The sequence below is a fragment of the Rhipicephalus sanguineus genome, chromosome 2 (assembly GCF_013339695.2).
Source record: "Rhipicephalus sanguineus isolate Rsan-2018 chromosome 2, BIME_Rsan_1.4, whole genome shotgun sequence".
Taxonomy (NCBI): domain Eukaryota; kingdom Metazoa; phylum Arthropoda; class Arachnida; order Ixodida; family Ixodidae; genus Rhipicephalus; species Rhipicephalus sanguineus.
This window is the reverse complement of record NC_051177.1, coordinates 34,054,139-34,080,456: the sequence shown is the minus strand read 5'-3', so window position 1 is coordinate 34,080,456 and position 26,318 is coordinate 34,054,139. Positions and strand designations below refer to the sequence as shown.

The window sequence follows — 26,318 nt, the reverse complement described above, 5'->3', positions numbered from 1 at the left end:
CTGGCGCTGTTCTCTGTACGTGCGCTGCTACGTCGACGACGGCGATGCCGTCGACAGCGCCGTGCAACAGCACACGCGAACGGCACAGCGTCGCGCGGTCGGCGGTGGCAATCTCGGCCAGCGCGGCGAGCGCAATATTTCTTTCGCGAATGGTTCCTGGGAGAGCGTTCGGGGGCTCGCTCTTGGGACCGGTGCGACTGACTTCGACGCTAACTCTATTCTCGCTGCGGAGGAGAGAGCGAACGAAGGGCGTCCTATATTAATTCCCAGTCCGGTTTTTGCTGACTGGCAGTGTTTGCAAGATTATCCCTTTTTTTTCTCGCAACCATCTCAAACGACAGCGCGCCACAGGGCTGTGATTTTGCTACTCACTCCTTTGTTCCCTATGCACTTTCGAACTTTCTTTTTTCCTCTATCACCCTCCTGTCGATTCGAGCAGTGACTTGCTCAGCCCGATACTATATCAATGGCGAGACAGAGTGTAACAGCGCAAAGGTGGTCCAAATACAGGGACAGCGAGTTGCTATATAGTGGCTTGTAACGAAGAGCCGACAATGCGGATTTGGATCCGGTGATTGTGCGAACGCGTCTAACAACTATGTAGACGGGACTTGGGGGGCCACGCAGGTAAAGAACTGAGTCTCGACTTCCAGACTCGCCGTGTATTGAGTCGCTGGACTTGCGGGCCTTGTCGCACTATAAAGGTGTATGGCTGCCCCGCCTGCTTGTCAACACCGTTGTCGGGCGATTTCTTCTATTGGCAGTTCGTCCGCGTATACGGGCAGTTTCGTTGCCAGATGAATCCCCGGTGATTTCGCTGCTGTAAACACGCTTTCTGATAATCTCATTTCTGCTGTGGCAATATAAGACGCATGGGGAGGTTACAGTGTCGCAAGAAAGGTCACCGAGCCTGTGTTTTTACTGGCGCGCACTGAACGGCGCAAGCACCAGAAATGAGCGGGTGTCAACTTCTAGTGCGCATTTAGAAAGGTGACTGTTTTCGGTCACTTCTTCATGAGCATGAGGAACAACTTGTTTTGAATATGTGGTGCGATGTGCTGCTGGCGTAAAAGTATACGAAGCAAGCCTAATTAATAGTATCGACCTTCGTTCGGAATTTTATGACGATCCACGGATATTGCAACGGGATGAAGAGGACGACCGAGAGGCCAGAAAAAGAAAGCGACAGACTCGGCGAGCTAGGCACTAGTCGCTGAATATATTCTCTGTATGGTGTGAATATATTTCTCCCCGTAACAATATCATCGTCTTCAAAATTGTGTTGGCAGATGCCTCGTATTTCAATTGTGTGCTTTCAGACTACTGTAGCATTAATTATTTTTTGAGACGCTAATTAGTTCTGCAGACGTTTTAAAAAAATAATAAAGTAGCTTTGAGAACGTGCGTATCGGAATGTGGTCGGCAACAACGACTAAGGAAGAAGCCACTCTCAGTGCACTGTGGGAGATTCGAAACGGCCTTACTCGTTATGCAGCCAAAACATTACGTTGTGTCAGTGTCCCGACCAGAATACTTGAATGGGCACGGCATCTCAACATTCCGTCTTTGCTAGAAAGCCAACCTCAAGAGTAAAGTATTACAAACGGTGTCGCTTGCTCTAGCGAGTATGTGCGTGGAACCGCGCGACTCCATCGGCACCGCTTACACACTGAACTCTTCGTGACACTACATCAGTGTTAAGCAGTGAAACTTCCAACAAGCGCTTCTGCGTTGGCGAGTTTTGGAAGACGGGAGTGTGGATGCGTGGGGGAGAAAGAGAAAAGCGAGCCGCAATGGACTTAAGGAGAGTATCGAGACTCGGGACTGTACCAACAACAATTCTATTCGAAACGAGCGCTAAGAAGGAGCACACAATCATTTTATTGAGAGTAGAAACGCACCTAAAGAAACGACACAGATCGAGCAGAGTCAGATGGTAGACAAGTGGCCACCGTCACTGTTATTATGGGGCTTTTGGTCGTCCGGGCAAGATGTGAACTCGATGCGTATAGACAGGCGATGAGGACGATCATCTGAAATTGAACAATGTAAAACGGACAATCGTGCAGCCACTATGCGATCAGTCTTTTGAGCATCGTATCCGTCCCTTGATGCTTACTATACAACTCTGCCTGGTGACGAAGGCTCGTGACGTCAACCGAAAACCACCACTTGCGTTTTTTTTGTACAACAGAAACCACGCATGCTCTATATGCTTACCCAGAACACACCATGAAGGCCGCTACTGCTGACACTGAACCTTGGCATAGTTGCAGCTTTTCGCGGTATAGATAAAGCTCGCACAGCACCATGTCACCATGTCACCGTGTCAATTACTCAAAGGGCTTTCACAAGCTGAGGTGCAAAGAGAAGTAAGTTATTCAGAATTTGTGAAGTATATAAAAGGGTAAATCCTTTCTTTTTAAGGAACACTCCCCGACTTTATTAACCTTGCAGGTGACAGCCTTCAACATATTTGCATACCGCCAATTTCAGGATACATATTAGTATTGCATATATCTTTGCAACAACGTGTCAAAGTGTAATTCATTCGATGACTCGGATACTCACGATGGCGCACCGTCCTTGCTTCAACATTCGTTTGAAAAGGCAGGCTATAATTTACGTGTCTTCTCTGCACGTGCATGCTCAAACGGATCTGGCCACCCGTTTATAGACGTTTTTCGTGTTTTTACTTATTTTAGTCTATGTCTTCGTCATTTTCCCCTTCCTGTCTTCTTTCCTCTTTCTCTCCTCCTATCTTCCTTTCCTCTGTCTCTTCCCTCTTCGCGAAAGAGTAGGCAGGCGTTGTGCCTTTATAGGTGACAGTTATCAGCCTGCTGTCTCCCGATCTTCTCTGCGTCCTTGTTTATGTGTGTATGCGTATCACATAATAATGAATAATAATAATAATCTCGGAGGCGGTGAACGACGTTTCGCCAAGCTCAGGAACGCGGCATATAGGCATGACTCCTCGTCTTTTTTTTATATCTTTTCTTTTCTGACACATGGGTTTCGACATACACACTTTTAATAAGTCTGATGAGTGACGTTCGAGCTAATAGGCCGAGGAGAAACAGACGTCGAGTCACACGTACAGCGTGCTTCTTATCTACGCGCATTGCTTCAGACCGCACACGCAAGTACGCGAAAGGTGGCGGTTAGGACGTGTGAAAAGCACCTTACAGCTTACATTACTCTCGGGACTGTTTTGACAGGCGCCGCTTCCTCGGTGAACTTTCAGCCAGATGCGTTGAAACACGGTGTTCATTCGGAACACGTAAGCAGAAATGGGAAGGGCAGCGAAGAAAGGGGGGGGGGGAATGAAGCTGGGACGCTGGTTAACTCAACCTTCCTCCACCCACACATTGCGATGGCGTTTACCCGGGAACCAGAGGTTGCTATCTCGAAGGCGGGCATCTTCTCGCAGCGCCCGTGTCGTGCAGTGAAGCTACTCTGTTCGCGTTTCCTCGAGAGAGGTCTTGTATGAAGGCTCAGCTCTCCACTCCGGAACAAACACGGCGCGCTGCTTGTACTTAGTATAGAGTCGAGTGATGCAGTGTGGCTCGACTGTTCGGCGCGAAATATGAACGCTTTCCGGCGCTCTCTGTCAACGCTACAGATTCCCGACCCGAGGATTCTCCCGACAACACGCGGTCGCAATTTCTCAGCGGATAAGGCACAGACACCGGAAGGCTGGATTGCCGCGTTGTCTGTTGGGTACAACTCCTCTTGCCAAGGCACGCACCTACCTTTTGCTGCTTGCCTTTTTCGATGTAGTGGACTTCGCATTCTGTGTTTCTGTTGTACGTCCGTTGTAAGTGGTTTTACAGGGATGGACACACCGTAAGAGCAGCTGGTGGGGGCAACCGTTGTTTTAACTAACATGGAAACAAAACAACCACAATTATTTAGCCTCTCTTCGAGCTTGTCGTAATTGGGTCAAAGTAGAGAAGTCAGTCGTATCTCTCAAGCCCTAATGCTTCTTTCGTTCTGGTCCTTTCTCCTGTCCCCATTTGCAGTGTAGGGTAGTAAACCGGATATTCGTTCCAGTTATTCGCCCTACCTTTCATTTATTTAATCTCTCCCTCTCTCTTTATTGTCCTATCTTTCAACTTATTCCTCTCCGGCCTTCAGTGTAGGATAGCATACCAGATCCTGGCTTCTGATTATCCTTCCTGCCTTTCCCCTCTACCGTGCGTCTCCATCGGCTTTACATGTGCTGTCACCACAAGCCTTGTTGTCAGGCCACTTACCTGTGTTCGAGAGAATGTCCATCTTTGCCATAGGTCGGCAACAAAAGGTGGAGCTCACTCAGACTCGCTCATGAAATATATTTTGCGCTTAGGGCTCAGTCGGACTCAGTCTCACCAAACTTTTCCTCAACCGGACTCACTCGGACTCATACTCACGGCTCGATATGAGTCTGAGTGAGTCTAAGTGAGTCGTCTCATGAGTGAGTTTGCCGACCTCCGATCTTTGCAACAATCCTTGTCGCTCATTGCCTTCGCATACGTTGTCAAAACCATAGCGGAATACAGGCCGCAAGATCTATAGACCAAGCAAGAGAGCGTTTTCGTGAGAGTTTAAACATGTAGGATTGACTCTAATTTGTCGGTTCCTCACAGAAAGTAATATTGGCGCCACTTTAAGCACTAATTCGCGCTAAGATGGAACGAAATGAACGAAGTAACACCCTCGACAACACCAAAAAGTTATCGGCTCTACACTCCTAAAGATTGGCCTGCCCTGTTTTTACTCGGATCTCTGATATATTTTTTTCCGAAAATATAGAAATTTCCCACGGTTTGGCAGTGCTGAATTCGCGTCATGCAAAAGAGAAATTACGACCAAAACTGATTGATCGATGACGTGGCATCAGGGGACGTTGTAGACACGATTAAACCGGCTTCTGAATGCTTACTCGTTGAGAACACCATCTCGCTTCTTCACGAGGCGCTCATCATCACTCGGCTTACACGTGGCGCGTTTCCATATGCGCATTTGATTTAAAGACCACGTGTTGACCTTTAATCTCGAAATACTTCAATAACGGTTTCATAAAAGTGGGACAATGCATGTCATTGCGAATCAAAGGGGCAGCGCCTGCCATTTACAGAGAGCAATTTCTCTCCACCCACTGGATGCTTACCTCTAAGATATTGGCGCTCATCAAAATGAATGAATATCCAAATAATAAATTCGTTGTAAGCCGATCACGTGTTTGAAAATTGCAGGGCGCGCCGTTGCCCATTAAATCCAGACAACAGCGTCGTAAGGCGCCGACTTTGGAACTGCTAAGAGGACAGATTTTCACACGCTTGTTAATAACCTCCACTCCTAAGCGCGTGTCTCCTAAGCGCGTGTCAGCCACTTGACCCTTTAGGCGTTCGCCGAAGGACGTCGGCCACGCAGTCAGAGATAATTGCGCCTCTTGCCTACAGTGCTCTAAACGCATGCGATGACGCATGGTTCGGAGGTGCAAATTAAAGGTGTCCGGTGACCCATCGGGCAACGTGGCAGCCTTGCTTGATCGGTGGAATTGCTTCGTACACGGTCAATATTTCGACCACTTTGATCGCTACAGTGACGTTTGGACTCCGATAACGGCTATGCCCATTTCGATGCACCATGATGGCGCAACATTCTTTTGCGCAACACCACCCGCCGGCATTTGGCGCAATTTCTATCTCGCTTGCGAAACGAGGTCTAAAATTTAAAAAGGAAGGACATCAAGGTGGCGCTCGCTACACTTGTGGGAGACGCAATTCGACGGTACGAGAGGTGTTGACATTTTACTCTGCGCTGAATCATCTTCGTCGAATTGACTTTCGAAGGCGTGAAAGAGATAGAAAGAGAGAGAGGCGGAGTGGGGAGGTGTAACCAAACACACGGAATTTAACCTTCAGTGACCTTGGATTACAGTGCGGTATAGTGAGCAGAGAAGGGAAAGAGTCGAAGAGATTAAGTTTGACACATGTACGAGTGTGACACCGAGTCGACGCAACAGGCATTTATGAGCTATCCCAACTCGGCAGGCTCTGCGACCGTTTGTAGACTCGCTGTGTATCTTCGCTTGCGCCCGAAGCTAGTGTCTTCTTTCTCCGTCTTCATCCCTAGCTTGCAGGGTGGAAAACAGGGTTTGCGTCTGTTTTACCTCGATGCCTAGTTATCTTTCATCTCCTTCTCTCCTCACCCCGGAACATAGTCGTCTATGAACTGAACTAGTGCATCTACAGAATGTATGCAAACACTCAAAGGGACGCTTTCGTACATTCCGTAGAGTTTGACGCGTTGGTGAGCTCAAGGACCCGCAATGTATTGTACCGAGTAAGAGTACAAGAGTAAGTCTATCTTGATGGAAATTATGTCATGCGAGTGCAGGCCTGACAGTCCTTCCAGAAAAAAAAAGTACTGGCTGGAGTGCCAGCCTGTTGTGAGCCCCTCAGTGAATTAAGGTAGCAGTATCATACAGAGGACCCCTGCAGCGGGGTCTGTCTTGAATAATAACCCAAGTTTAGCTGTTTTCGCCTTATTGAAACGTCGCTGCGGAAAACTAGATAGTGAACTCGATAATGTCGGAGAATAACTCGCACCTTTTCTTTATTGCATGCATCGCCCATAGAGAATATTAAGTTAAGCATACGCGCGCAGTTCCTCGAAGTGAAGAAGCTGAATAAGCTGTGCAGGCAAGCTCCTTGCATTTCTTTTATCACTTCTATCCCTCTCCAAATCAGAGTCCGGAAAAGCATAGAGAAACATTGGTTTTTGAGAGATTGCGCATTCCCCTGCAATCAAAAAGTGGCTGCCTCGTCAGAAAATCAAAGCGGTGGCCTTCAAGCTTAAAAGCAAAAAAGCCTTCCGCGCCTCAGCAACGCAGTGATTTGTTCTCGTTTGTCGAGGAGCTAGATACGGCGTTAAGCAAGGTGCCAGAAACAACAAAGAACTTGTAAGCGAACATCTGCTTGGTGATTCACTAACCGAAGATGAATAGATACATTTCATTCCTAACGCAATTTTCGGGCGATGGGCTAAGCAATACTGTGACTGCCTCGGCTTTCTTGAATGCTCCCTTGGATTCCATCGCTGCGCTAGGTTGTTTGATTGAACGATACAAGCCCGCAAAAACATAAAGCGCGCGTGGCGACTGTAACTGCAGAACCTCTACAAACTGACTGCACCTTCCCAGCACCACACAAAGCGGCTAGTGATGTAATTATATATACAGAAAAGTATCGGGTCAGAGAAACAGTAAACTAAGCTGGCGTTTGTCGGTCACTTGGGAGACCTCAATCCTTCTTGTACCTAAATGAAGAGACCATGGCTGACCACTGGCCTGTGTAATTAAAACGCGCTGTCGGGTCTCTAGTCGGTTTGTGTAAGCAGCTGTGCCCTTTGTGCAATCACGTTAAACGTTCGATAGCTCATGTTTTTTTTTTTACTTCAGCACAGTGTGAGAATTAGCGTGCGCTAGCAAATGTGTACGGTTGAAATCGCTGCTCGGTCTGCTCTCTTGGGAAATTGTCGCGGGTCCCTCAATTTCCTACACCGAGGAAGGAGCGTCCAGCACTCGGCACAGTGAGGCACTTTTTCTGGCTAGCTCTGCAATCCCACCTGGCTTCCACTCTAGGCAATCTAGCAAATCACTACTCTCGAACACCCGGGGCTGGAGTAACGTCGCTATTTTGACGTCAATACTATTTTTTTCTTGTTGTTCTGCAGCGTGCGTTGTAATTGGCGCAGATTTCAGTTGATCTTTTCAGATTAAAAACTGCGCGAGAAGTTGTGGTAACGGTCACTGAATAGTCACTGATAAGTTCTAAGTACAAGCATGCTGGGTGAGAGGTGGAGACAGCAAGCAGAAAGAAGTTAACGAGGCCAACAAGACAAGTGTGGGATGCGTAACATTATGGGTGATCAAAGAAAGTGGGAAAGAGAGAGATAGAGAGAGGGACCACAGAATTTGCGCTTCAGGAAATGTTCGGCTTGATAGTTGGGGCGGCATTGAGAGAGTTTTGTGTTCGAAAGGGCTTTTTGCCACTGGCCAGCCGCATTCGGTGACGATATGTTAGGGTAGCAAACCGGACGCGCGTCTAGCTGACCTCCTTGCCTCTCCTCCTCCTTCAGGCAAGTATCGGCTGAAATTTCCTTTTACGCACAATTCTAATGTAAATACGAAACTTTCTGTCTGTGAAGTTGGGCTGGTCGCCGTGTTGAAAGCAAGTGCGCAACATTTATCGGTCAAACTGTGGTCGTTGGGTCAGTAGCTGTTACCTTGTGCTGCTTAGCGCCATTTCGCCGGACCGGAGTCGAATTCACAAACCTTTTCTTTAGTAAGTGATGTCTTTAGCACAATTTTAGCAGCATCGCTTTTTTCTTCATTTGGATACAGGCCCCGATTTGAAGCAGCGGCGGTAGAATTCCTATTGACGAGGGTTGAAGTCAAGAAAACTCGTGAACTATGCTTTGGATGCATGTCAAAGGACTGCATGGTTAAGGTTAATCTGCAACTTCATTTATAAGGTTACTTTCATATTCGTCGCGATGTCTTGGGACGTTACTTAATCAGTGAATCAATCCAAGTCAGCGCACAGCACAAATTACCGCATTATGACTGCAGACCATACCACACTCGGCCCATGCTTCAGGCAGCGCACCGTTTAATGTTGAATCGCATCAAATGGAACTCAGCTTTTCAATTCCCATTATATACGCATCTATCTCCAAAACACGCTGCTCCTGTTTAGCTTGTGGAACAGGTTTTTTTTCCCCTCATTCTTTTTCCTTCGATATTTCTGACGACTGTGCAGTTATTGTACTCAAGAACGTAAAAAAAATGATATTCAACATCGAACAGCCCGCCAGTATCGTGCTATAAACAGAAAGAAAAACATACACACAACGGTAAAGAACAAATAAAAACTGAGCTCTTACATCGCTTCCGGCGGAAAGCGAAAGGAAATCCCGAAGCTCATCCGTGACTTCAGGGATAAACGAAGACCCGACAATGCCCGGGAATGCTGACTCTGAATTCGGGCGCGCTACAAGGAAGACCGACCTGCTTCAAGAACGGACACGGTCAGGTAGGGAGGCACTGGCGCCGTAGCTTTTTTCTCCACCGCGTGCTTTTATCCGCACTTGTTAGACTGAGTTCTCCCAGCCGCCTTTGATAACTGCTCTTACATAAACACAAAAGTGTGGAGGAAGAGAACGCAATTCGCCGAGGCTTATGGGAAACAAGGTGTAAGCAGTGCGGGTGTTGGCGTATTGACGAGGAAATTCTCGGTGTGGGTTTTGCTTCTCTATCTCTTCATAGCTAGATCTTTCGCGAGAGGTAGCCAGTTTCTGGTGAAATACAACTTGCTTCGCTTGCTATCTCAGCCTACGTTACTGTCCGTTGTGGTAAAATTATAAAAGAAAGGAAGATTACGCACTTACATGGAGCGCGAAAGGATAATCTGGATGATGCGATGCTGTAGATTACGCAACTGACATCTGCATCGCACTCATCTTGTTCTTATAGATGGCGCGAATGTGCGAGAAACCACGCGTGACGGAACATCGCAGTCTGTTTGTTTGTTTGTTTGTTTGTTTTTTGGAAAACAGTCGACTCAGCAGTTTCGTTCGTCCCAAACGAATGCGTGGGAGGCAAGAGCGTCGCTAAAGCCGTCCAGATAATTACTAGATGCTCCCCAAGATAACTCGTTGCACTTAAGGACGCAATATGTGCGCACGCAGTCAGAAAAACTGCGCAGAAAGCTGCTTATACGGTATTGTCTCTGCAGCTATTGGCAAAAATGTTATATCTCGGGGCCTTGGTGGGTGTCCGATGCAAGCGCAGGTTTTTTAGGCTCTATAATGGGAAGAAAGTCGACTGAGCATTCACTTTTTTCACCTGAGAATTAATCACAGTTGCACCATATCACATTCACAACTCCTTATGATTTGTAAGTTTTCCTCCTTGGCTTTGGTTGCCCAATACACTCTTAAGGGAGTCATATGGTCCTACTGGCACAGGAATACCTGTACCAGTTCTATATATATATTGTCAAGACGTTTATTAACGGAAACACAGTGACGGCGCACGGCAGCGACAGTCAAAGCGGGGCCGACTCTCTGCACGAGGTGCGTGCTCTCAGAGAAGAGAACGACCCACTGGAGGGCGCTCGAGAGGACGACTCAGTAGGAATGCTTCGCTACAATATATATATATATATATATATATATATATATATATATATATATATATATATATATATATATATATATATATATATATATATCATCGTAATAATAATCATCATCATCGTGTTGCTCGCCGGTGTGTGGTTTTTGGTTCGCACGCCCTTGCTGTCAATACAACAATCGTTTCGTCGTACCTGACGTCGTCTCACAAGTGGTGGAGGTGCTGTGATTCCCACGTCCTCTTGCTCTACCCGTCACTATAATATATTCTAGTAGACTATACCCGTCACCCCTGGACACGAGCTCCGATCTGGCCGACGGCTGTGCTTGCCGACAACATCCATGGCCCAAAACGACGCACCTGGTGCCGTCCCTGCCGCGCCCGCTCAGCCTGCTAGGCCTCAGTACACCGTGAGTACCTCGCAGCGAGACCCTCCAGTATTTTCCGGCCTTCGCGGTGAGGACGCAGAAGAATGGCTGGACAATTACGACACAACCAGTGCTTGCAATTACTGGGACGAGGCACACAAGCTGCGCTACGTTCCCTGTTACCTCAAGGAGGTCGCGAAGACGTGGTACTATAACCACGAAAGCGACTTTCCTGATTGGTCAGCATTCACGGTGCAGCTGCGTCAAATATTCGGCACGTCTGCAGGACGCTCTGAGGTAGCGAAACAGAAGCTCGCTACTCGCATCCAGGGACCCGACGAATCGTATACGTCGTACATTGAAGACGTTCTGGCTCTCTGTCGCCGTACCCAAAGTGACATGCCGGAGGCCGATCGTGTTCGTCATGTACTGAAAGGCATCTACTCTATCGCCTTCAATGCTCTTGTCATTCAGAACCCAACTTCAGTTCAGGACATCATTACAACGTGCCAACGCCTAGACGCACTCCACTCAATGCGCCTTCCACACTCCTCCTGTGAATCTCGCCTTCCCGGAGAACATGAACTGCGCGCTCTCATCCGCACCATCATGAGAGAGGAACTTCACGGCCTTGTTCCTGGCAGCACAGCTACTTCATCTGTCCGCTCTCCTCCTCCTAATCTGCGGGACATCGTCAAGGATGAACTGGCGTTCATGACGAGCGTCGCACATGCCCCGTCTCCTGTGCCCTTCCATGCGCCTTCATATGCCGAAGTTGTATCACGGCCTCCGGTACCAACTGCACCTGCGCCTGCGGACGTCGTATACGACCACTTGGCCGCGATGGCAGCCAAGGCACCAGCACAACAGCACTCCGCTCCCTGGCGCCCTGCACGCCCCATCTGTTTCTACTGTGGCATACGAGGGCATATCTCCCGCTTTTGCAGCCGGCGCCAGCACGATGAACGACGAGGATATTCTTCCTACGAGAGAGATTTTACTACGAGGTCCGATCCCAATGTTCCGGGGCCCTACGTTCCCTCGTCACAACGCTCGCCTTCTCCTCCTTTGTCCCACGGTGACCCTCGTCCTTCCCGCTCCCCCCGCCGTCGTTCACCGCCGCCCTTCCGCCGTACTTTTCGCCCTTACGTTCTGCCCCGACACCTCTCGACAGCCACTCGGAAAACTAGAAGCTGCAATTTTTGGAGGGGAGACTGCTCGTCGTCTAAATGCAATGATTCCTCCTGCGCGCCCTGCAGGTTTACTGAATGTATGTGTGGAAGGTATTTTGGTGGACGCCCTTGTAGACACTGGAGCCGCTATCTCTGTCATTAATCGCGAATTATGCCGCCACCTACGAAAAGCGCAAACTCCGTATGTTGGTCCGGTGTTATGTGGCGCTAATGACAATCCCATTTACCATATTGGACAGTGCACTGTTCGTGTTCTGATCGACGTAATTCGCCATCATATTCAGCTTGCTGCACGTTCTTCGTGTGCTCACCACATTATATTAGGCTGGGACTTCCTGTCAGCTGCTTCCGCTGTCATTTCGCATGGTCCGCTCGTTATTCGCATTACGGACACCGAGCATTCTAGTGCTTACGATTTCTCGTCGCCTCACCTTCTCGCAGATGCGGATTTCGTACTGCCTCCAGCCCACGGACGTATTCTCACGATCAAATCAAGAGATACTATAGACGGCGACGCAGTGGTTATCCCTGATCAGCGGTGTATTTTTCGAGGAATCACCTTCGCCTGTTGTCTAGTGCGGTTTTCACGTGGTCATGCCAGTCTCACCGCCTACAACACGACATTAGAGACGCAACTACTGTCGGAGGGATCCACTGTTGCCAGCCTTATCGACACAGCACCGGTATGTGTCGTCACTGTTTCGTCTCTCTCGTCAATCGCAAAGTGTATGCCCGCGGTAGGTTCATCAAATGCTCTCAAGGCCACTTTGATTACCGATCTTACTCCAACACAAACCCATGACTTACTGGCCATTTTAACGAAACACTAAGTTGTTTTGACGTTTGTTCGGATGGCTTGGGTCAAACTACGGCGGCCTGTCATCGCATCGACACAGATGGGTCTCGTATCATTCGCCGTCGCCCTTACCGTGTGTGACATGCTCGCACGCAACGTTATAGGGCCTTCAGCAAGCCCTTGGTCTTCTCCTGTTGTCCTAGTTAAGAGAAAGGACGGGTCAGTACGATTTTGCGTTGAGAACAGGGCACTAAACAAAATTACCGGAAGGATGTATATCCTATGCCTCGGATTGACGATGCCCTTGACACCTTACAGGGTGCGGAATACAGGGTGCCTCTTCGAATTCAATGCGATGCCTTTTCGGCTCTGCAATGTCCCAGCCACATTTGAGCGAATGATCGATATGGTACTGCGGGGCTTAAAATAGAAGACCTGTCTTTGTTACCTGGACGACATCGTCATCTTTTCGTCCAGCTTCTCACAACACCTAGAACGTCTGGGCAAAGTACTAACGTGTCTAGCCGAAGCCGGTCTCCAGCTAAACACCAAGAAGTGTCGGTTTGCGAGCCGCAGCATCAAAGTGTTGGGTCACGTCGTCAGCAAGCTTGGTATTGAACCTGATCCTGACAAGGTGGCCGCTGTCTTGCACTTTCCTAAACTTACTACGCTAAAGGACCTTCGCCGCTTTCCTCGGCTTAGCGTCGTACTTCTGCCGGTTTGTCCGTGATTTCGCCACTATCGCAGCACCTCTTCACAAACTTCTGACCACAAGCGCATCCTTTGTTTGGACGGATGACTGTGAAGCTGCTTTCCAGACCATCAAGCGATGCCTCACGTCAGGGCCAGTTATTCGCCATTTCGATACCACAGCACCTACTATCTTACACACTGACGCAAGTGGGCATGGAATCGGTGCTGTCCTGCTGCAACGTGACCAGGCTTCGCAAGAGCAAGTAGTGGCTTACGCGAGTCGCACTCTCTCGCCAGCTGAACGGAATTACACCATCGCTGAACAAGAATGTCTGGCCGTCGTGTGGTCTGTGCAAAAGTTTCTCCCCTATTTGTACGACCGCCGCTTTACGATCGTGACAGACCATCATGCGCTCTGTTGGTTGTCCTCTATGAAGAACTCGTCAAGACGCCTCGGCCGTTGGGTGCTCCGACTCCAGGAGTATGACTACATTGTCACACACAGGTCGGGTAGGAAACACCAAGATGCCGACGCTTTGTCGCGTTGTCCGCTGTCGCAAAATAACCATGACGCACCTACCTCCTGTGCGGCACCTCTCAGCGAAGCGACCACGCAGAGGACCAGCCTTAGTCCGATCACCTCCACGGCGCCGGATGACTTCTTTCAGTCCGCAGAACTCGCCGTGCTTCAGCAGAACAGACTGTTGGGCTAGTTGGTTATCCATGAACTCTGAAATAATAAGCGCTAAAATTGACGAGCACACAAGGAGGAGAACAGACAAAGGACTGGCGCTACTAACAACTGTTTATTTTCGTCACACCCACCGAGTTTAAATACATATAATCATGGTGTTGCGCGTGCGCAACTTCACATTGGAACATAGAGCACAAGAAATCAAGTGTAATACAAAAAAAAAACAAAATGCGATAACGCCTGCCATAAAACAAGAAGCGAGTTACAACTGCGCATGTCAAAGGGAGCCTTGCAGAAATTCAAATTCGGAAGCATGCAAGGCTATCGAAGACTCACTTATACAAGCGCCATCATTCTTTTTGATAAAAAACGCTTCTAAAGCGAGCCGAGATGACATGCGCTTGCTTTTGCCCAATATTCTAGTTTCTCGGAAAATCGGCTCGCACCCACATGCAGAAATGTGCGCGACCAGATGCGCATAGTTGTCCTCTTTCTTTTTTGCACTTAGTGCGTGCTCCCTAAGTCGGTCATTGACGCATCTTTCGCATTGGCCGATGTACATTTTCCCACAGGACATGGGAATAGGGTAAACAACTCCAACAGAGCATTCGACGAAAGGGTTTGCATGCCCGATGCTGCAACCTCGTTTGCTTTGAGCGCAAATTCGAGGGCAAAGTTTCTGCAGTTTATTAGGGGCAGAAAACACCAGAGGCACTTCATGCCGGTTTGCCACCTTCTTGAGACCGTGCGGCAGGGTGTGCACGTATGGCATGCCCAGTGGTCTCCCATTCAACCCCCGATCCCCTACCCTTTCTGCTCCGTGTTTGACTCTTTGCAAGAGCGACTCGGCGACTGCTACAATGACCTGCGAAGGGTAGCCTGCCGCCAAAAGGCGGGACACTTGCCAATCAAAGCTTTCCTGCATGCGATGTGGGCATGACTTTCCGAGAGCAGATTTCATGCACTGTACAACTATTCCCCTTTTGATGAGCTTTGAGTGAGCCGATTCAAAAGGCAATAATTCTTTCTTGGCACGGGGAAGGTACGACCAGCAAACATGATGTGCACTGAATCGTAGGCTTAGATCTAAATATTGCAACTCATTGGAGTTGGGGGGTCTCGTGCGTAAAAATAAGCCCTTGTCCTAAACGACTGAAAACATCTAAAATGCCCGACACTATATTAGGCAGGGAAGAATCACTGTGTCTGGTTAAAAGTACTAGAAAGTCATCAACATATCTAAAAACTTTTAAAACTGGCCCCCCATTAAAAGCATCATGCAAGGAAGAATCAATATGAGATCAAAATATTTCACATAAAACAGGAGCTACGCATGCTCCAATACACACGCCTTGTCGTTGCATGTAAGGTTGCTCGTTAAAAACAATAAAAATGACGCCGAGATAAAATTCAAGCACAGTTAAGAAATTTTCAGTCGATACCCCTGTGCGATTTTGGAAATCACACTCGCCGTTCTTTTCAGTGCAGGACTTTACAGACACTACAAGCTTGTCTCGAGGCACAGAATCATACAGGTCTTCAATATCTACCGAAAAGGCGCTTCCTATCTCTTGGGTTGAATTAATATACTCGGCAACCTCATTCGAATTCTTAACACGAAAAGGATCCTCAATAATCAGCTTCCTCAATTTCTGCTCCAAAAACTGGCTCACATTGTGTTGCCACGCCCCTCCTTCGCTCACAATAGTTCTAAAAGGTACATCGGGCTTATCTGTTTTTGCTGTGAAAAACACGCATAGGCTGCTGCCTTTACTACTCTTAATATCTTTCGCAAGCTTGCTGAACTCTAGACTAGCGCAAAGGTCAACAAACTGAGACTTCACCCTGACAGAACTCGTCTTGACGGGAACAAAATTCTTATTTAGTGCAGCCAAAGCTTTCTCATTATATAGGCATCTAGGCATAACAAAAAAACCGCCCTCTTTGTCAGCCTGAAGTAGAGCCAAATTATTCCGTGTGAAGCAAACGAGGTTGCAGCACCGGGCATGCAAACCCTTTCGTCGAATGCTCTGTTGGAGTTGTTTACTCTATTCCCATGTCCTGTGGGAAAATGTACATCGGTCAATCCGAAAGATGCGTCAGTGACCGACTTAGGGAGCACGCACTAAGTGCAAAAAAGAAAGAGGGCAAGTACGCGCATCTGGTCGCGCACATTTCTGCATGTGGGTGCGAGCCGATTTTTCCGAGACACTAGAATATTGGGCAAAAGCAAGCGCATGTCATCTCGGCTCGCTTTAGAAGCGTTTTATTTCAAAAAGAATGATGGCGCTTGTATAAGTGAGGCTTCGACAGCCTTGCATGCTTCCGAATTTGAATTTCTGCAAGGCTCCCTTTCACATGCGCAGTTGTAACTCGCTTCTTGTTTTATGGCAGGTGTTATCGCATTTTGTTTTTTTGTATTACACTTGATTTCTTGTGCTCTATGTTCCAATGTGAAGTTGCGCACGCGCAACACCATGATTATATGTATTTAAACTCGGTGGGTGTGACGAAAATAAACAGTCGTTAGTAGCGCCAGTCCTTTGTCTGTTCTCCTCCTTGTGTGCTCGTCAATTTTAGCGCTTATTATTTCAGAGTTCGCCGTGCTTCAACGTGCAGATACATACTGCCGTACAATCATCGATCGGCTCACTGGCTCGTCCCGTGCTCCTAACAGCCGCTTACGACGACAGCTCGCGCGTTTCAAACTTCACGATGGAGCGCTCCTTCGGCCCATTTACCATCCTCTCGGTAACCGATGGGCCCCGGCATAGGCGTGCGCACAGGGGGGGGGGGGGGGGGCTGCGACATGGAGGGGGCGCAATGTCAGCTCCATACATTGACATAATTGGGAGGGGAGGGCACGTGACGAACCTCCGCCCCCCCCCCCCCCCTGAAGGGGTACCCTGCGCGCGCCTATGGGCCCCAGTCATCCCTCGCTCACTTCGACTCCACGTTTTAGAAGCCTTTCACGACGACCCGACGGCTGGCCACTTAGGTTTTCATAAAACCTTCGATCGCACCAAGACTCGCTGCTTCTGGCCTGGCCTTTCCACTAGTGTTTCGAAGTACGTCGAGTCCTGTTCGTCATGCCAGCACCGAAAACGTTCGACATCTCTTACCGCCGCACCTTTACAACCTCTACCGTGCCCGTCCGCTAACTTCGAGTTCGTGGGCACAGACTTATACGGACCTCTTCCGCTTGCACCCGCCGGTCACCGTTCGATCATCACTGCCGTATAGACCACTTAACTCGCTACACTGAGACGGCAGCTCTTCCTTCTTCTGGGGCTGCCTCTGAAGTCGCCGACTTTGTCCTGCGTGCCACTATCTTGCGCCACGGCGCCCTTAGAGTTCTCCTTAGTGACCGTGGCAAGACGTTTCTTTCTCATGTCCTGGCTGAAGTCCTACAGGCATCTGACACCATCCTTAAGACTACCTCGGCATATCACCCACAGACAAATGGTATCACCGAGCGTTTTCACCAAACTTTGTGAGACATGATCTCTATGTATGTTCACCCGATCAGAAGAACTGAGACACAATACCACCTTTCGCCACGTTTGCCTACAATACTGCCATACAATGCACTACAAGTTACAGCCCGTTTTTCCTCGTGTATGGCCGTGCACCGTCTTTTGTTCTGGACACCAACTTCTTGTCCGCACCCTCTATCCCATCTGCGTCCCTTCCTGCGTGGGACGCTGCCGTGAATTGCCTGCGCCGACACCTCTACCATTCAGGCCAAGAGGAAAGTTCGTTGTGATGAGACACGTAGAGTTGTGTCATTCCACCCAGGCGATGAAGTGCTCCTCTGGACACCTGTTCGCACACTGGGGCTCTGTGGACAAAATTTGTCCACAGATACCTGGGCCTTTACACCGTGCTTGAACGAACATCTGCCGTGAATTATCGCGTCGCCCCTGTTAGTTCGGCTTCGGACCGCCGCCGTCGCGGTACCAAGATCGCCCGTGTGTCTCGCCTGAAGCCCTATATCCGGCGCGCGTACCCTTACTAAATGGACGTCTTGCTGACCGCTTTCGTGAAGGGGGGAAATAGTGCGAGTGCTGACTATGTAGTTCATCATCTTCACTTGTGCATAAAAAGCATCGTAATCATCATCATCGTGTTCGCTCGCCGGTGTTATACACGTATATATATACATATATATATATATATATATATATATATATATATATATATATATATATATATATATATATCTGTGTGTGTGTGTGTGTGTGTGTGTGTGTGTGTGTGTGTGTGTGTGTGTGTGTGTGTGTGTGTGTGTGTGTGTGTGTGCAGTATAGGGAGAGGATGCAAGATAACGCTACCAAGGTATAGGGGCCTTCGGGTAGGCAGAGATCCTTAGGATTACCTCGAGATGCAAAATATTAAAGCTTCTCTATTGTGACTGGGGATGTTACCACCCTTGAACCTTAGACCCTGATCTCCAACTACGTACCCCCTCCAACCCATCACGACGTGACTTTACCCTGATGGTTCGTCTGTGGCGTGGAGTGGCCTTCTCAAATGCCAGAATGTCGCAGACTTCTTCTCTTTCATTATTTTGCGTTCCCTTTCCCCTTCCCAAGCACAGGGTAGCGAACCGGAGGCTCCCTCTGTTTAACCTCCTTGTCTTTCCTTTATGTTTCTCTCTCTCTCATATTTTCAGGAGCTACGTTCCCTTATACGTGTTGCTGTGCCCCTTCTTCGCAGACGCCGTGGTATCCGGTGAGCTCCGTGGGCCAGCTGCTATGAGCCGAAGCCTGTTCTCCGCCCAAGCGCTGTGGAGCTGCGTTTGCTTGACAGTGCTCGTCGGTTCCCTGCTCGCCGACGCTGAGCTGGACTGCAGGTGACACTACGTTGTCAAACTTTTAAACGTCAAGTTTCATGCTCCTCCGCTTCATTGAAAAGTCACGAACAAAAAACTTCATTTTATTAGTGTTCTGTGCGGCATTTTTACGTGCAGGCATTTGTTGTTCATATTCGACGAGCTCGCATTTTAGAAGAAATAATTGCTGTCGGCGGAGAATACTTAATTATAAATGTAATTTTCGCGAGGTATGAGACCAACAAGCCCCTTAGTCACAAAGACATCTGCGCCAGAAATGTTCGCAAGAGAGGATACCAGTCCATGCTGTCACTGCATGAAAATATTACTGGTTAAGGCATACGCAAGGACGCACTTACGAACGAGAACGTTGCGAATTCGACCCAAGGAACATATGGACAGATCTAAACGTCTTTTGAAAAAAAAAAATCGGCGACGTCTTCCTGTATGCGGGACAGTTGCACAAGTGTTTGTGAGCATAGTTAGACATCCATCCAATGAAGGGGCACTTACCAAGCATGAAGCTTTGTGACTTCAGCCTCTGGGCCCTTATTCACAAAAAAGAACTTCAGCTCAGAGGCTTATGGTAAGAGAACAATTTCAGTAGAAGACGTGCTCTCACGCGAGAAGTCAACTTTATGAATGTGTAGACCACTGAATTCTTTATGTGAGATATGTAGTACGCGGGAGAAGTAACTTGCTTGCGGATTAACGCTATACAACTTACGTGAAAATTGTCTAAACGGACTATTTGAAGACACTTTGGCACGGTCGTTGAGGCTAGAAATACACGGCATCTAACACACGGTGACTTCAATGCACTCTGAGCAAACACAGTCATTCTCAGCGAACCCAAATCATAGCTGTAGAATGCCTTCCAGGTAAGCAGGAAAGGAGATGACTTTTAAGGGCTCGTTTTTCTTTGTTGGACACAATATTATTGAGAACTAAGAGACAATAATGCCAAGGAAAGTATAGGGGGTGTTATTTGTAGCAATTAGGATATAAATGTGAAGAAAGTAAAGTGGACGAAAAGATAACTTGCCACCATTGCTGCGATTGGCGATGACTAACACTCCTAGGTTCTAATGCACATATATACCCCATAAAGTGGACGAGAGGATGACCGCCTCTGTAGCTCAGTGGTAGAGCATCGGACGTGTTGTTCAAAGCTCGCAGGTTCGGTCACAGGTTCGGCAAGTTACCTTTTCGTCCACTTTACTTTATTCACATTTATATCCTAATTGCTACAAATAACACCCCCTATACTTTCCTTGGCATTATTGTCTGTTAGTTCTCAATAATATTGTGTCCAACAAAGAAAAACGAGCCCTTAAAAGTAATCTTCTTTCCTTCATTCATAGCGAGGGTCTCGTCCTGGCAGATTTGATGCCTTCAGGTAGTATGCGAGGGATTATTGGTCAGCTGCCGGCTCGTAAAAAGATCACGTGCAACGTGACGCCAACAGGCAGAAAAAGAGTGTTCCACACTCGCCACCATATCTGCGATCGGCGCTGACAAACACTCCTAGGTTCTAATGCTCACAGATAACCCCCATAAAAGTGGACCGCCGCCGTAGCTCAGTGGTCGAGCATAGGATGTGTTATTCGAAGGTCGCAGGTTCGGTCCCTGCCGGCGGCAAGTTATCTTTTCGTCCACTTTACTTTCTTCACATTTATATCCTAATTGCTACAAATAACACCCCCTATACTTTCCTAAGCATTATTGTCTATTAGTTCTCATTAATATTCCAGGTAAGAAAGCTTAAAAATAATTTCGTCATTGCGCGAAAATAAAACTCAAAGCCAAGAGACTGTGCGCGAAATGACATCGCGTCTGCCCACAGTCCCTGCTGTGTTTCCTAAGACAAATTGAACCACGAAACCGGCCGGACAGAACTGACACGTAATGTGACCGAACACCCGGAAAATTGTAATTCACAATAAGCGAACTTCGCTTTTACGGAGAACCAAAAAGGACACGATTCCCGAGTCCGTTGGTACGTATAGCATCTCTATAAACGCATAATATTTGCGTTGCTTGACTTCGCTAGTGTTGTCCGCTGGAGAGAACGCGACAACGTCACTGGGAAGTCGTGAGGAGGTGGAGGGGAGGACATCAATACGCGCAACAAGTCGCGGAAAATTTGGCACGCCCGCCGAAAGTTCTCCCATGTGGTCGAGGAAGGTGTTCGGCTGAATAAAATTGATGGCCGCGAAATTGCTCCGCGCAGGAACACAACCCAGAATAGACTCTGTTCGTCCTATTTGTTTTCATTAATCACGGAAAGGTAAAAAAAAAGGAAAAAGAAGGGAAAAGGAAATGAAATGAAAGACAGGAACACCAACCTTGGCGGAATTGCGACTGAAGGTAATAGAGAGGTCGTTCCCGCGCCGTCAGCTTTAACTGAATGAGGATCACGGTAGCCAATTTCAAAGATTTATAAAATCTCAGAGCGATAAGGAAGATTAGTAGGGTGGACATGCACGTGTGTATCTATTGCGTGCTGCTTCTGTGCCTATGGTCGCGATTTCCATGCCTGGACTTGACGGCCTGCATTACGACGTGGACGAAATTAAGAAAGAAAGAAAGAAAGAAAGAAAGAAAGAAAGAAAGGAAAGAAAGAAAGAAAGAAAGAAAGAAAGAAAGAAAGAAAGAAAGAAAGAAAGAAAGAAAGAAGAAAGAAGAAAGAAGAAAGAAAGAAAGAAAGAAAGAAAGAAAGAAAGAAAGAAAGAAAGAAAGAAAGAAAGAAAGAAAGAAAGAAAGACATTGTCCATTGAGTGCATTTGCACGTTAGCGAGCCTCCAGGAGACAATGGCAGATAGGTTGGCAAGTTGGGTTGCGTTCTAGCGCTGCCTTTCCATCATAACGAACTCCCGGAGACAAATTTGGCCCGGAACCCTACGACGGAGAAGATTTCGCGTACACTCCTATGTTGCCTAGGAAAGTCGATGGTTGCTCTACCTTCAGAACAAACCAGGAGGCTGAAGAATCGTAGCGTGAAGGCTACAACTCTGCGTGCTTCGAACTTTCGACTATAGTTCTTTCTCGCGCTACGATCGACTAACCTCATACTGCCGGCTCTGATGGCTGGAGCGACCGCTCCGAAAAGGCGTTGGTCCCGGGTTCGAATCTGGAACCACGAGCAAATTTCTTTGACAAACGAGTAGCTTTCTCTCTGAGTAAAATATTTTTGTCTTGGCTTCGTACTGCCTGCGGATGGCTGTCATACAAGCCTTTCACGAACTTCATCTCGCGGGCTCCTTCGGAGGTGACTCGCTCTAGATTCGTTGATTGACATTCTAAAGCAATTCAGGGGCCATATGGGAGACGCCGTATAGAGGGATGTGTTCCATCTGAATGCCGATCGCTTGGAGTTGCTTAAAATGTACTTACATCTACATCTAAGTATTAATATACCTTTATTTTTTGCATTTCGCTCCCATTGAGATGCGGTTGTTGCGATCGAGAATTCAATCGAACCTGCGACCTCGACTGAACAATGAAATGCCTCCACCACTGAAGTATCCCACGGTTTGTATGCACAGTCATGTGAATGCGTTTTGACTTTGCACAATCTCTCAAGCGGCGACATGATAGGCTGTGCGTGTATATGTATCTACAAATACCGATAAATTGTTACGCGGAATAATCGCAGAATTAAAACACAAGCTACAGCCTCAGCGTATAGCTTGCTCGTAGATACACTCTACATCTTAACGGAGGCCGCAAAAGTTCCCGATGTTTAGGCGTTCGCCGTACGCTGGCGAATCGTTATATTGCGTGCGATTAGCAAGGCTTCCATAAATGCATCCTATCTTGGTACTCTTCTTGGATAGTTTAGCCACGGCCGCTCGATTTAAAAAAAAATCGAGTGGCCGTGGTTTAGCAGTAAACATTTGCTGCTAGCTGTTTACCGGTTCCACGGCCGCTCGATAAAAACGCGCCGGTTCTCTGTGCGGGCCGATTAAGAACTTGGCGAAGAAAAATCTGCAGGCGGAATAAAAATAAAACACATATTTCAGGACACAAGGAAGCGAAGAAAGCAGCTTTCCCCACTTTTTTATAAAAAAAGTCAGACCACCTCCTGCTACTATTAATTACTTGTTTATGTTATGGAGGGACGATCTCCGGCGATAACTGTACACTTTATGTACACAGACGTTAGTTCCTTCTTCTTGCATGCGCTGTGGTACCAAAGTGAGAAAGTCTGCGCAAACGGTCCTCACTGTTCCTGTTCCCTTACGCTTTTTTTCCCTTTATACAAAACAGTCTGTGTTCGCAGCCCGCTTTTCGTACCGTTATAATTACAGCTTACGTGCTCGACGTGATCGTGCGGAACGAAATTTTGATTTGCTGGATAAGAAACAGAGTTATTAGGTGTACCGAGATGGGCTGCATGATTTGCGCCTTCGCGAGCAATCGAAGACTGCGTTGATACCAAGTTCGGAATACGTAATAGCTACGATACGCTCGTATTGATGACGTGGCGGTGGACTATAGAACTTATACTATGACGTCGGCACTATCGGTGGCTCACTATTGCTGCGAAATGCTCGCGTCAGGGTGACGCGTTCACCAGATCTCTTAAGCGCGCTATTGACTGTGTGTGATTCACAGCTGTCTCTATATAGAGAGATGAGAAACCGTCGATCAAGGAATATCGCAGGAACCAAGCTGTTCCAAACGTTGATAAACGTTATCGAAACGTTGTCGAAAGTTATCAAAACGGTATCAAAAAGTTATTGAAAAATTGTTGAAACATTGTGGGAACATTATGGAAACATTATGGAAACATTATGGAAACATTATTGAAACGTTGTCGAAACGTTGGATTTAGCGACATTCCTTTTTCTACGATTTATGGTCACTTCGAGAATCCAGCTCCTCATGAACTGCGGACTTTTTTGGACTTGTCTGTAAAGTCGTGTGCACGATCTCCCGTTATTTCCTTGTCTTCATAACCTCGAAAAGTTCTGTGCTCAGCGTGCGAATGTTCGCAACACTATTGAAGGTGGTTTTTTATACGTTGACATGAATAATAATAATAATAATAATAATAATAATAATAATAATAATAATAATAATAATAATAATAATAATAATAATAATAATAATAATAATAATAATAATAGAGGAGAGGTGACAGATAGACGCACGATTGAGGTTAAAACGGAATGACTCCCTACTCACCCAAGCGACAACAGGGCGATAGCAGAGCCAAGCGAATTCACTCACTTAGATGGTTGTGCTGCCAAGTTCTTCTAGTGGTTCCTTTAGCCTTCAAAAAAAAAAAAAACTGCCCGTCGATTGCCTATTCCACCCACAAGGTTAGTAAGCACGGCCGGAAAGAAAACTGCGTGGGACGCGCACTGTGTGAAAAACGGAGCGTGGGCATAGGTGCGCAAAACGAAGAACACACCGCATTTAATTTGGCAGCCTTGTCAACCCGGCATTGCACGGGTGCTTCGTGCGCCCTCTTGAGGGTTAGCTATCGTTGCTTTCCGAGCCAATCTGGCGCTCGCGTCCTCCCAACTGCTATGTCAGCGATACTATATAGAGGTGGTCTCAGCGTTCCTCCGTTCAGTTATGATATTGAGACATCAATGCACCTCGCCGACGAACACGCGTACGCGCACATGCAATTTGCAGTTATATGGAATGTCTGGCAACCTCGCTCACAAAGTTGATACGCAAATCACGAGCCTCCAGCGCGTTACAAAATCAGTCTGGTTTGTTTCTGTTGTTTCTTTATACAGCATGTCTTTAGCACGCTGTCATTACACTTTTAAAGAAAGGTATACGTTGTTGAATTATAAGGACCCACGCATACTTGCGCAATATTCGAAGGCTTTATTTTGTATATTTTTGGTATCACTCTTCAAAGGGCAACAGAAGAACAAATTGTACGGGTTCAGCAGGAGCATGCATGTCGCAAGCCCGAAGTTTATGGAAATGAACCCAGCCAGGAATTCAAAGTTGGAGTGGTGTTTCCCGACACACCTGACACCAGATAACCACTGTTGGAAACCGATGAGTGGGGGAACTCGTATTAAAAAAAATAATAAACACGTATATGGGGGTTCAATTTCGTTCAGTATGCACTACAAAGAAAAAGAGAAAACGGTGTCGAGGTGGGTAGGCGCTAACTGGAAGGATGTGTGAACTTTTTGTACTTGTACAATTTCAATACAAACAATTTCGACCGCGAGGGCGCGGATTGTTCTGCGGTCACCACGGCATTCAGGACGATGGCCCGTCTTATGCATTGTGTCCTGGGCATTTCGTACGTATCACAAGAAAGGAGAGCTCGAGCTGAGGCTGTCAACAGATGCGTCGCATATGTAGAGACACAGGGCAAAGTGTGCGGGAGAGGTACGGAGAAACAAAGAAAAAAAAGGGAAAGATTTCTCGGGAAATGAAGAAGACAGCGCATCTGCACGAAAGAGAATGACTGGTACATTCGTCCTGATATGTCGAGGTCCGCGGCCAGATGTCTCGGATGCAGAAACTGCATAGCCGAGCAAGCAACTTTGACTTCATTTACAAAGAAATTGATATTCAGAGTGTGAAGTGCTGTCGGTGGAATTCGAACCAACGTCTCCTCCATATTCGCTTCGCGCACCCCCACAACGCAACTTCAATCCCACCTCACTTCAACAGTTGCCATTTTCGGTGGTACGCATAGCATACCAAAGGGGCGCCATCCACCACCCTTTCCTTTTCCCTTTTTCTTGCCCCATGCATGGTCCCTGCGTTCGTGCGCGAGCTTGCATCGGCGTTATACATACAGGCATACTACGCGCCTCGAACTCGTTACTCCCGCGTGCTGTTGCCTCCAGCAATGTAGCGCTGACAACACACACACATGCGTTGCGATTTTGATGGCGTTACTTCGCTCCTTCAACACAGCGCGGCCACCCATTTTCCGGAGGCGCCGAAGCATGCCTGCCGTATTCGCATACGCACGAAGTCGCGGGTCGCGCCATTGGTGGTCTCGCATTTGCACTTTTGCACTTTTACACTTTCCTTTGTCTACGTCACCGTTGCACCAGCGGTGCACCCGTTCGATTACGCTTTCTCGATTCGTTCCTTGGACGGGTCTCACGCGCTAGTTGTTTTCTCAGGGGCCGCCGACCGCAGCTCCGCAGGCTCGCAACCTTTCTCCTGAACCTGCGGGAGGAACGTTGGCTTCAAACTGTCAAGCATAACTAAATAAATAAATAAATAAATAATAAATAAATAAATAAATAAATAAATAAATAAATAAATAAATAAAAGAGGAGGGCGCCGGGGTAGGGGTTAAGGGAAGGCTTTTGTTGACGGACAAGTAGCGATATTGGGGTTTCTCTTTATTTCTTTCTTTCTTCCTTGACATGGCGGACGAACAAGAGACTAGCACGTAGAATTTGTTCCCCGAGCGTTTCGCGCCAGCCTTCCGAATTGCTTTCGGAACGGTTTTGTCACGAACACAAAGGACGCGCGTGTGCCAGTTGTCATTATTGGTTCTTGCGTGTCACGATATCTTTTCTTTCTTTCTTGAATTGGGGACAG

The 26,318-nt window shown here is 47.6% G+C and overlaps 1 protein-coding gene across 2 annotated transcripts in view; it reads left to right on the top strand.

Moving 5' to 3' along the window:
• The window catches only part of LOC119382691 (uncharacterized), a 78,831-nt gene that overhangs the window by 41,575 nt on the left and 10,938 nt on the right, over nt 1-26,318 (top strand). For both annotated transcript variants that reach the window (XM_037650502.2, XM_037650503.2), the window contains exon 2: nt 18,650-18,785. In XM_037650502.2, coding sequence (XP_037506430.1) covers nt 18,688-18,785 — 98 coding nt within the window. In that variant the 5' untranslated portion in view covers nt 18,650-18,687. The remainder of the gene's footprint in view (nt 1-18,649; nt 18,786-26,318) is intronic.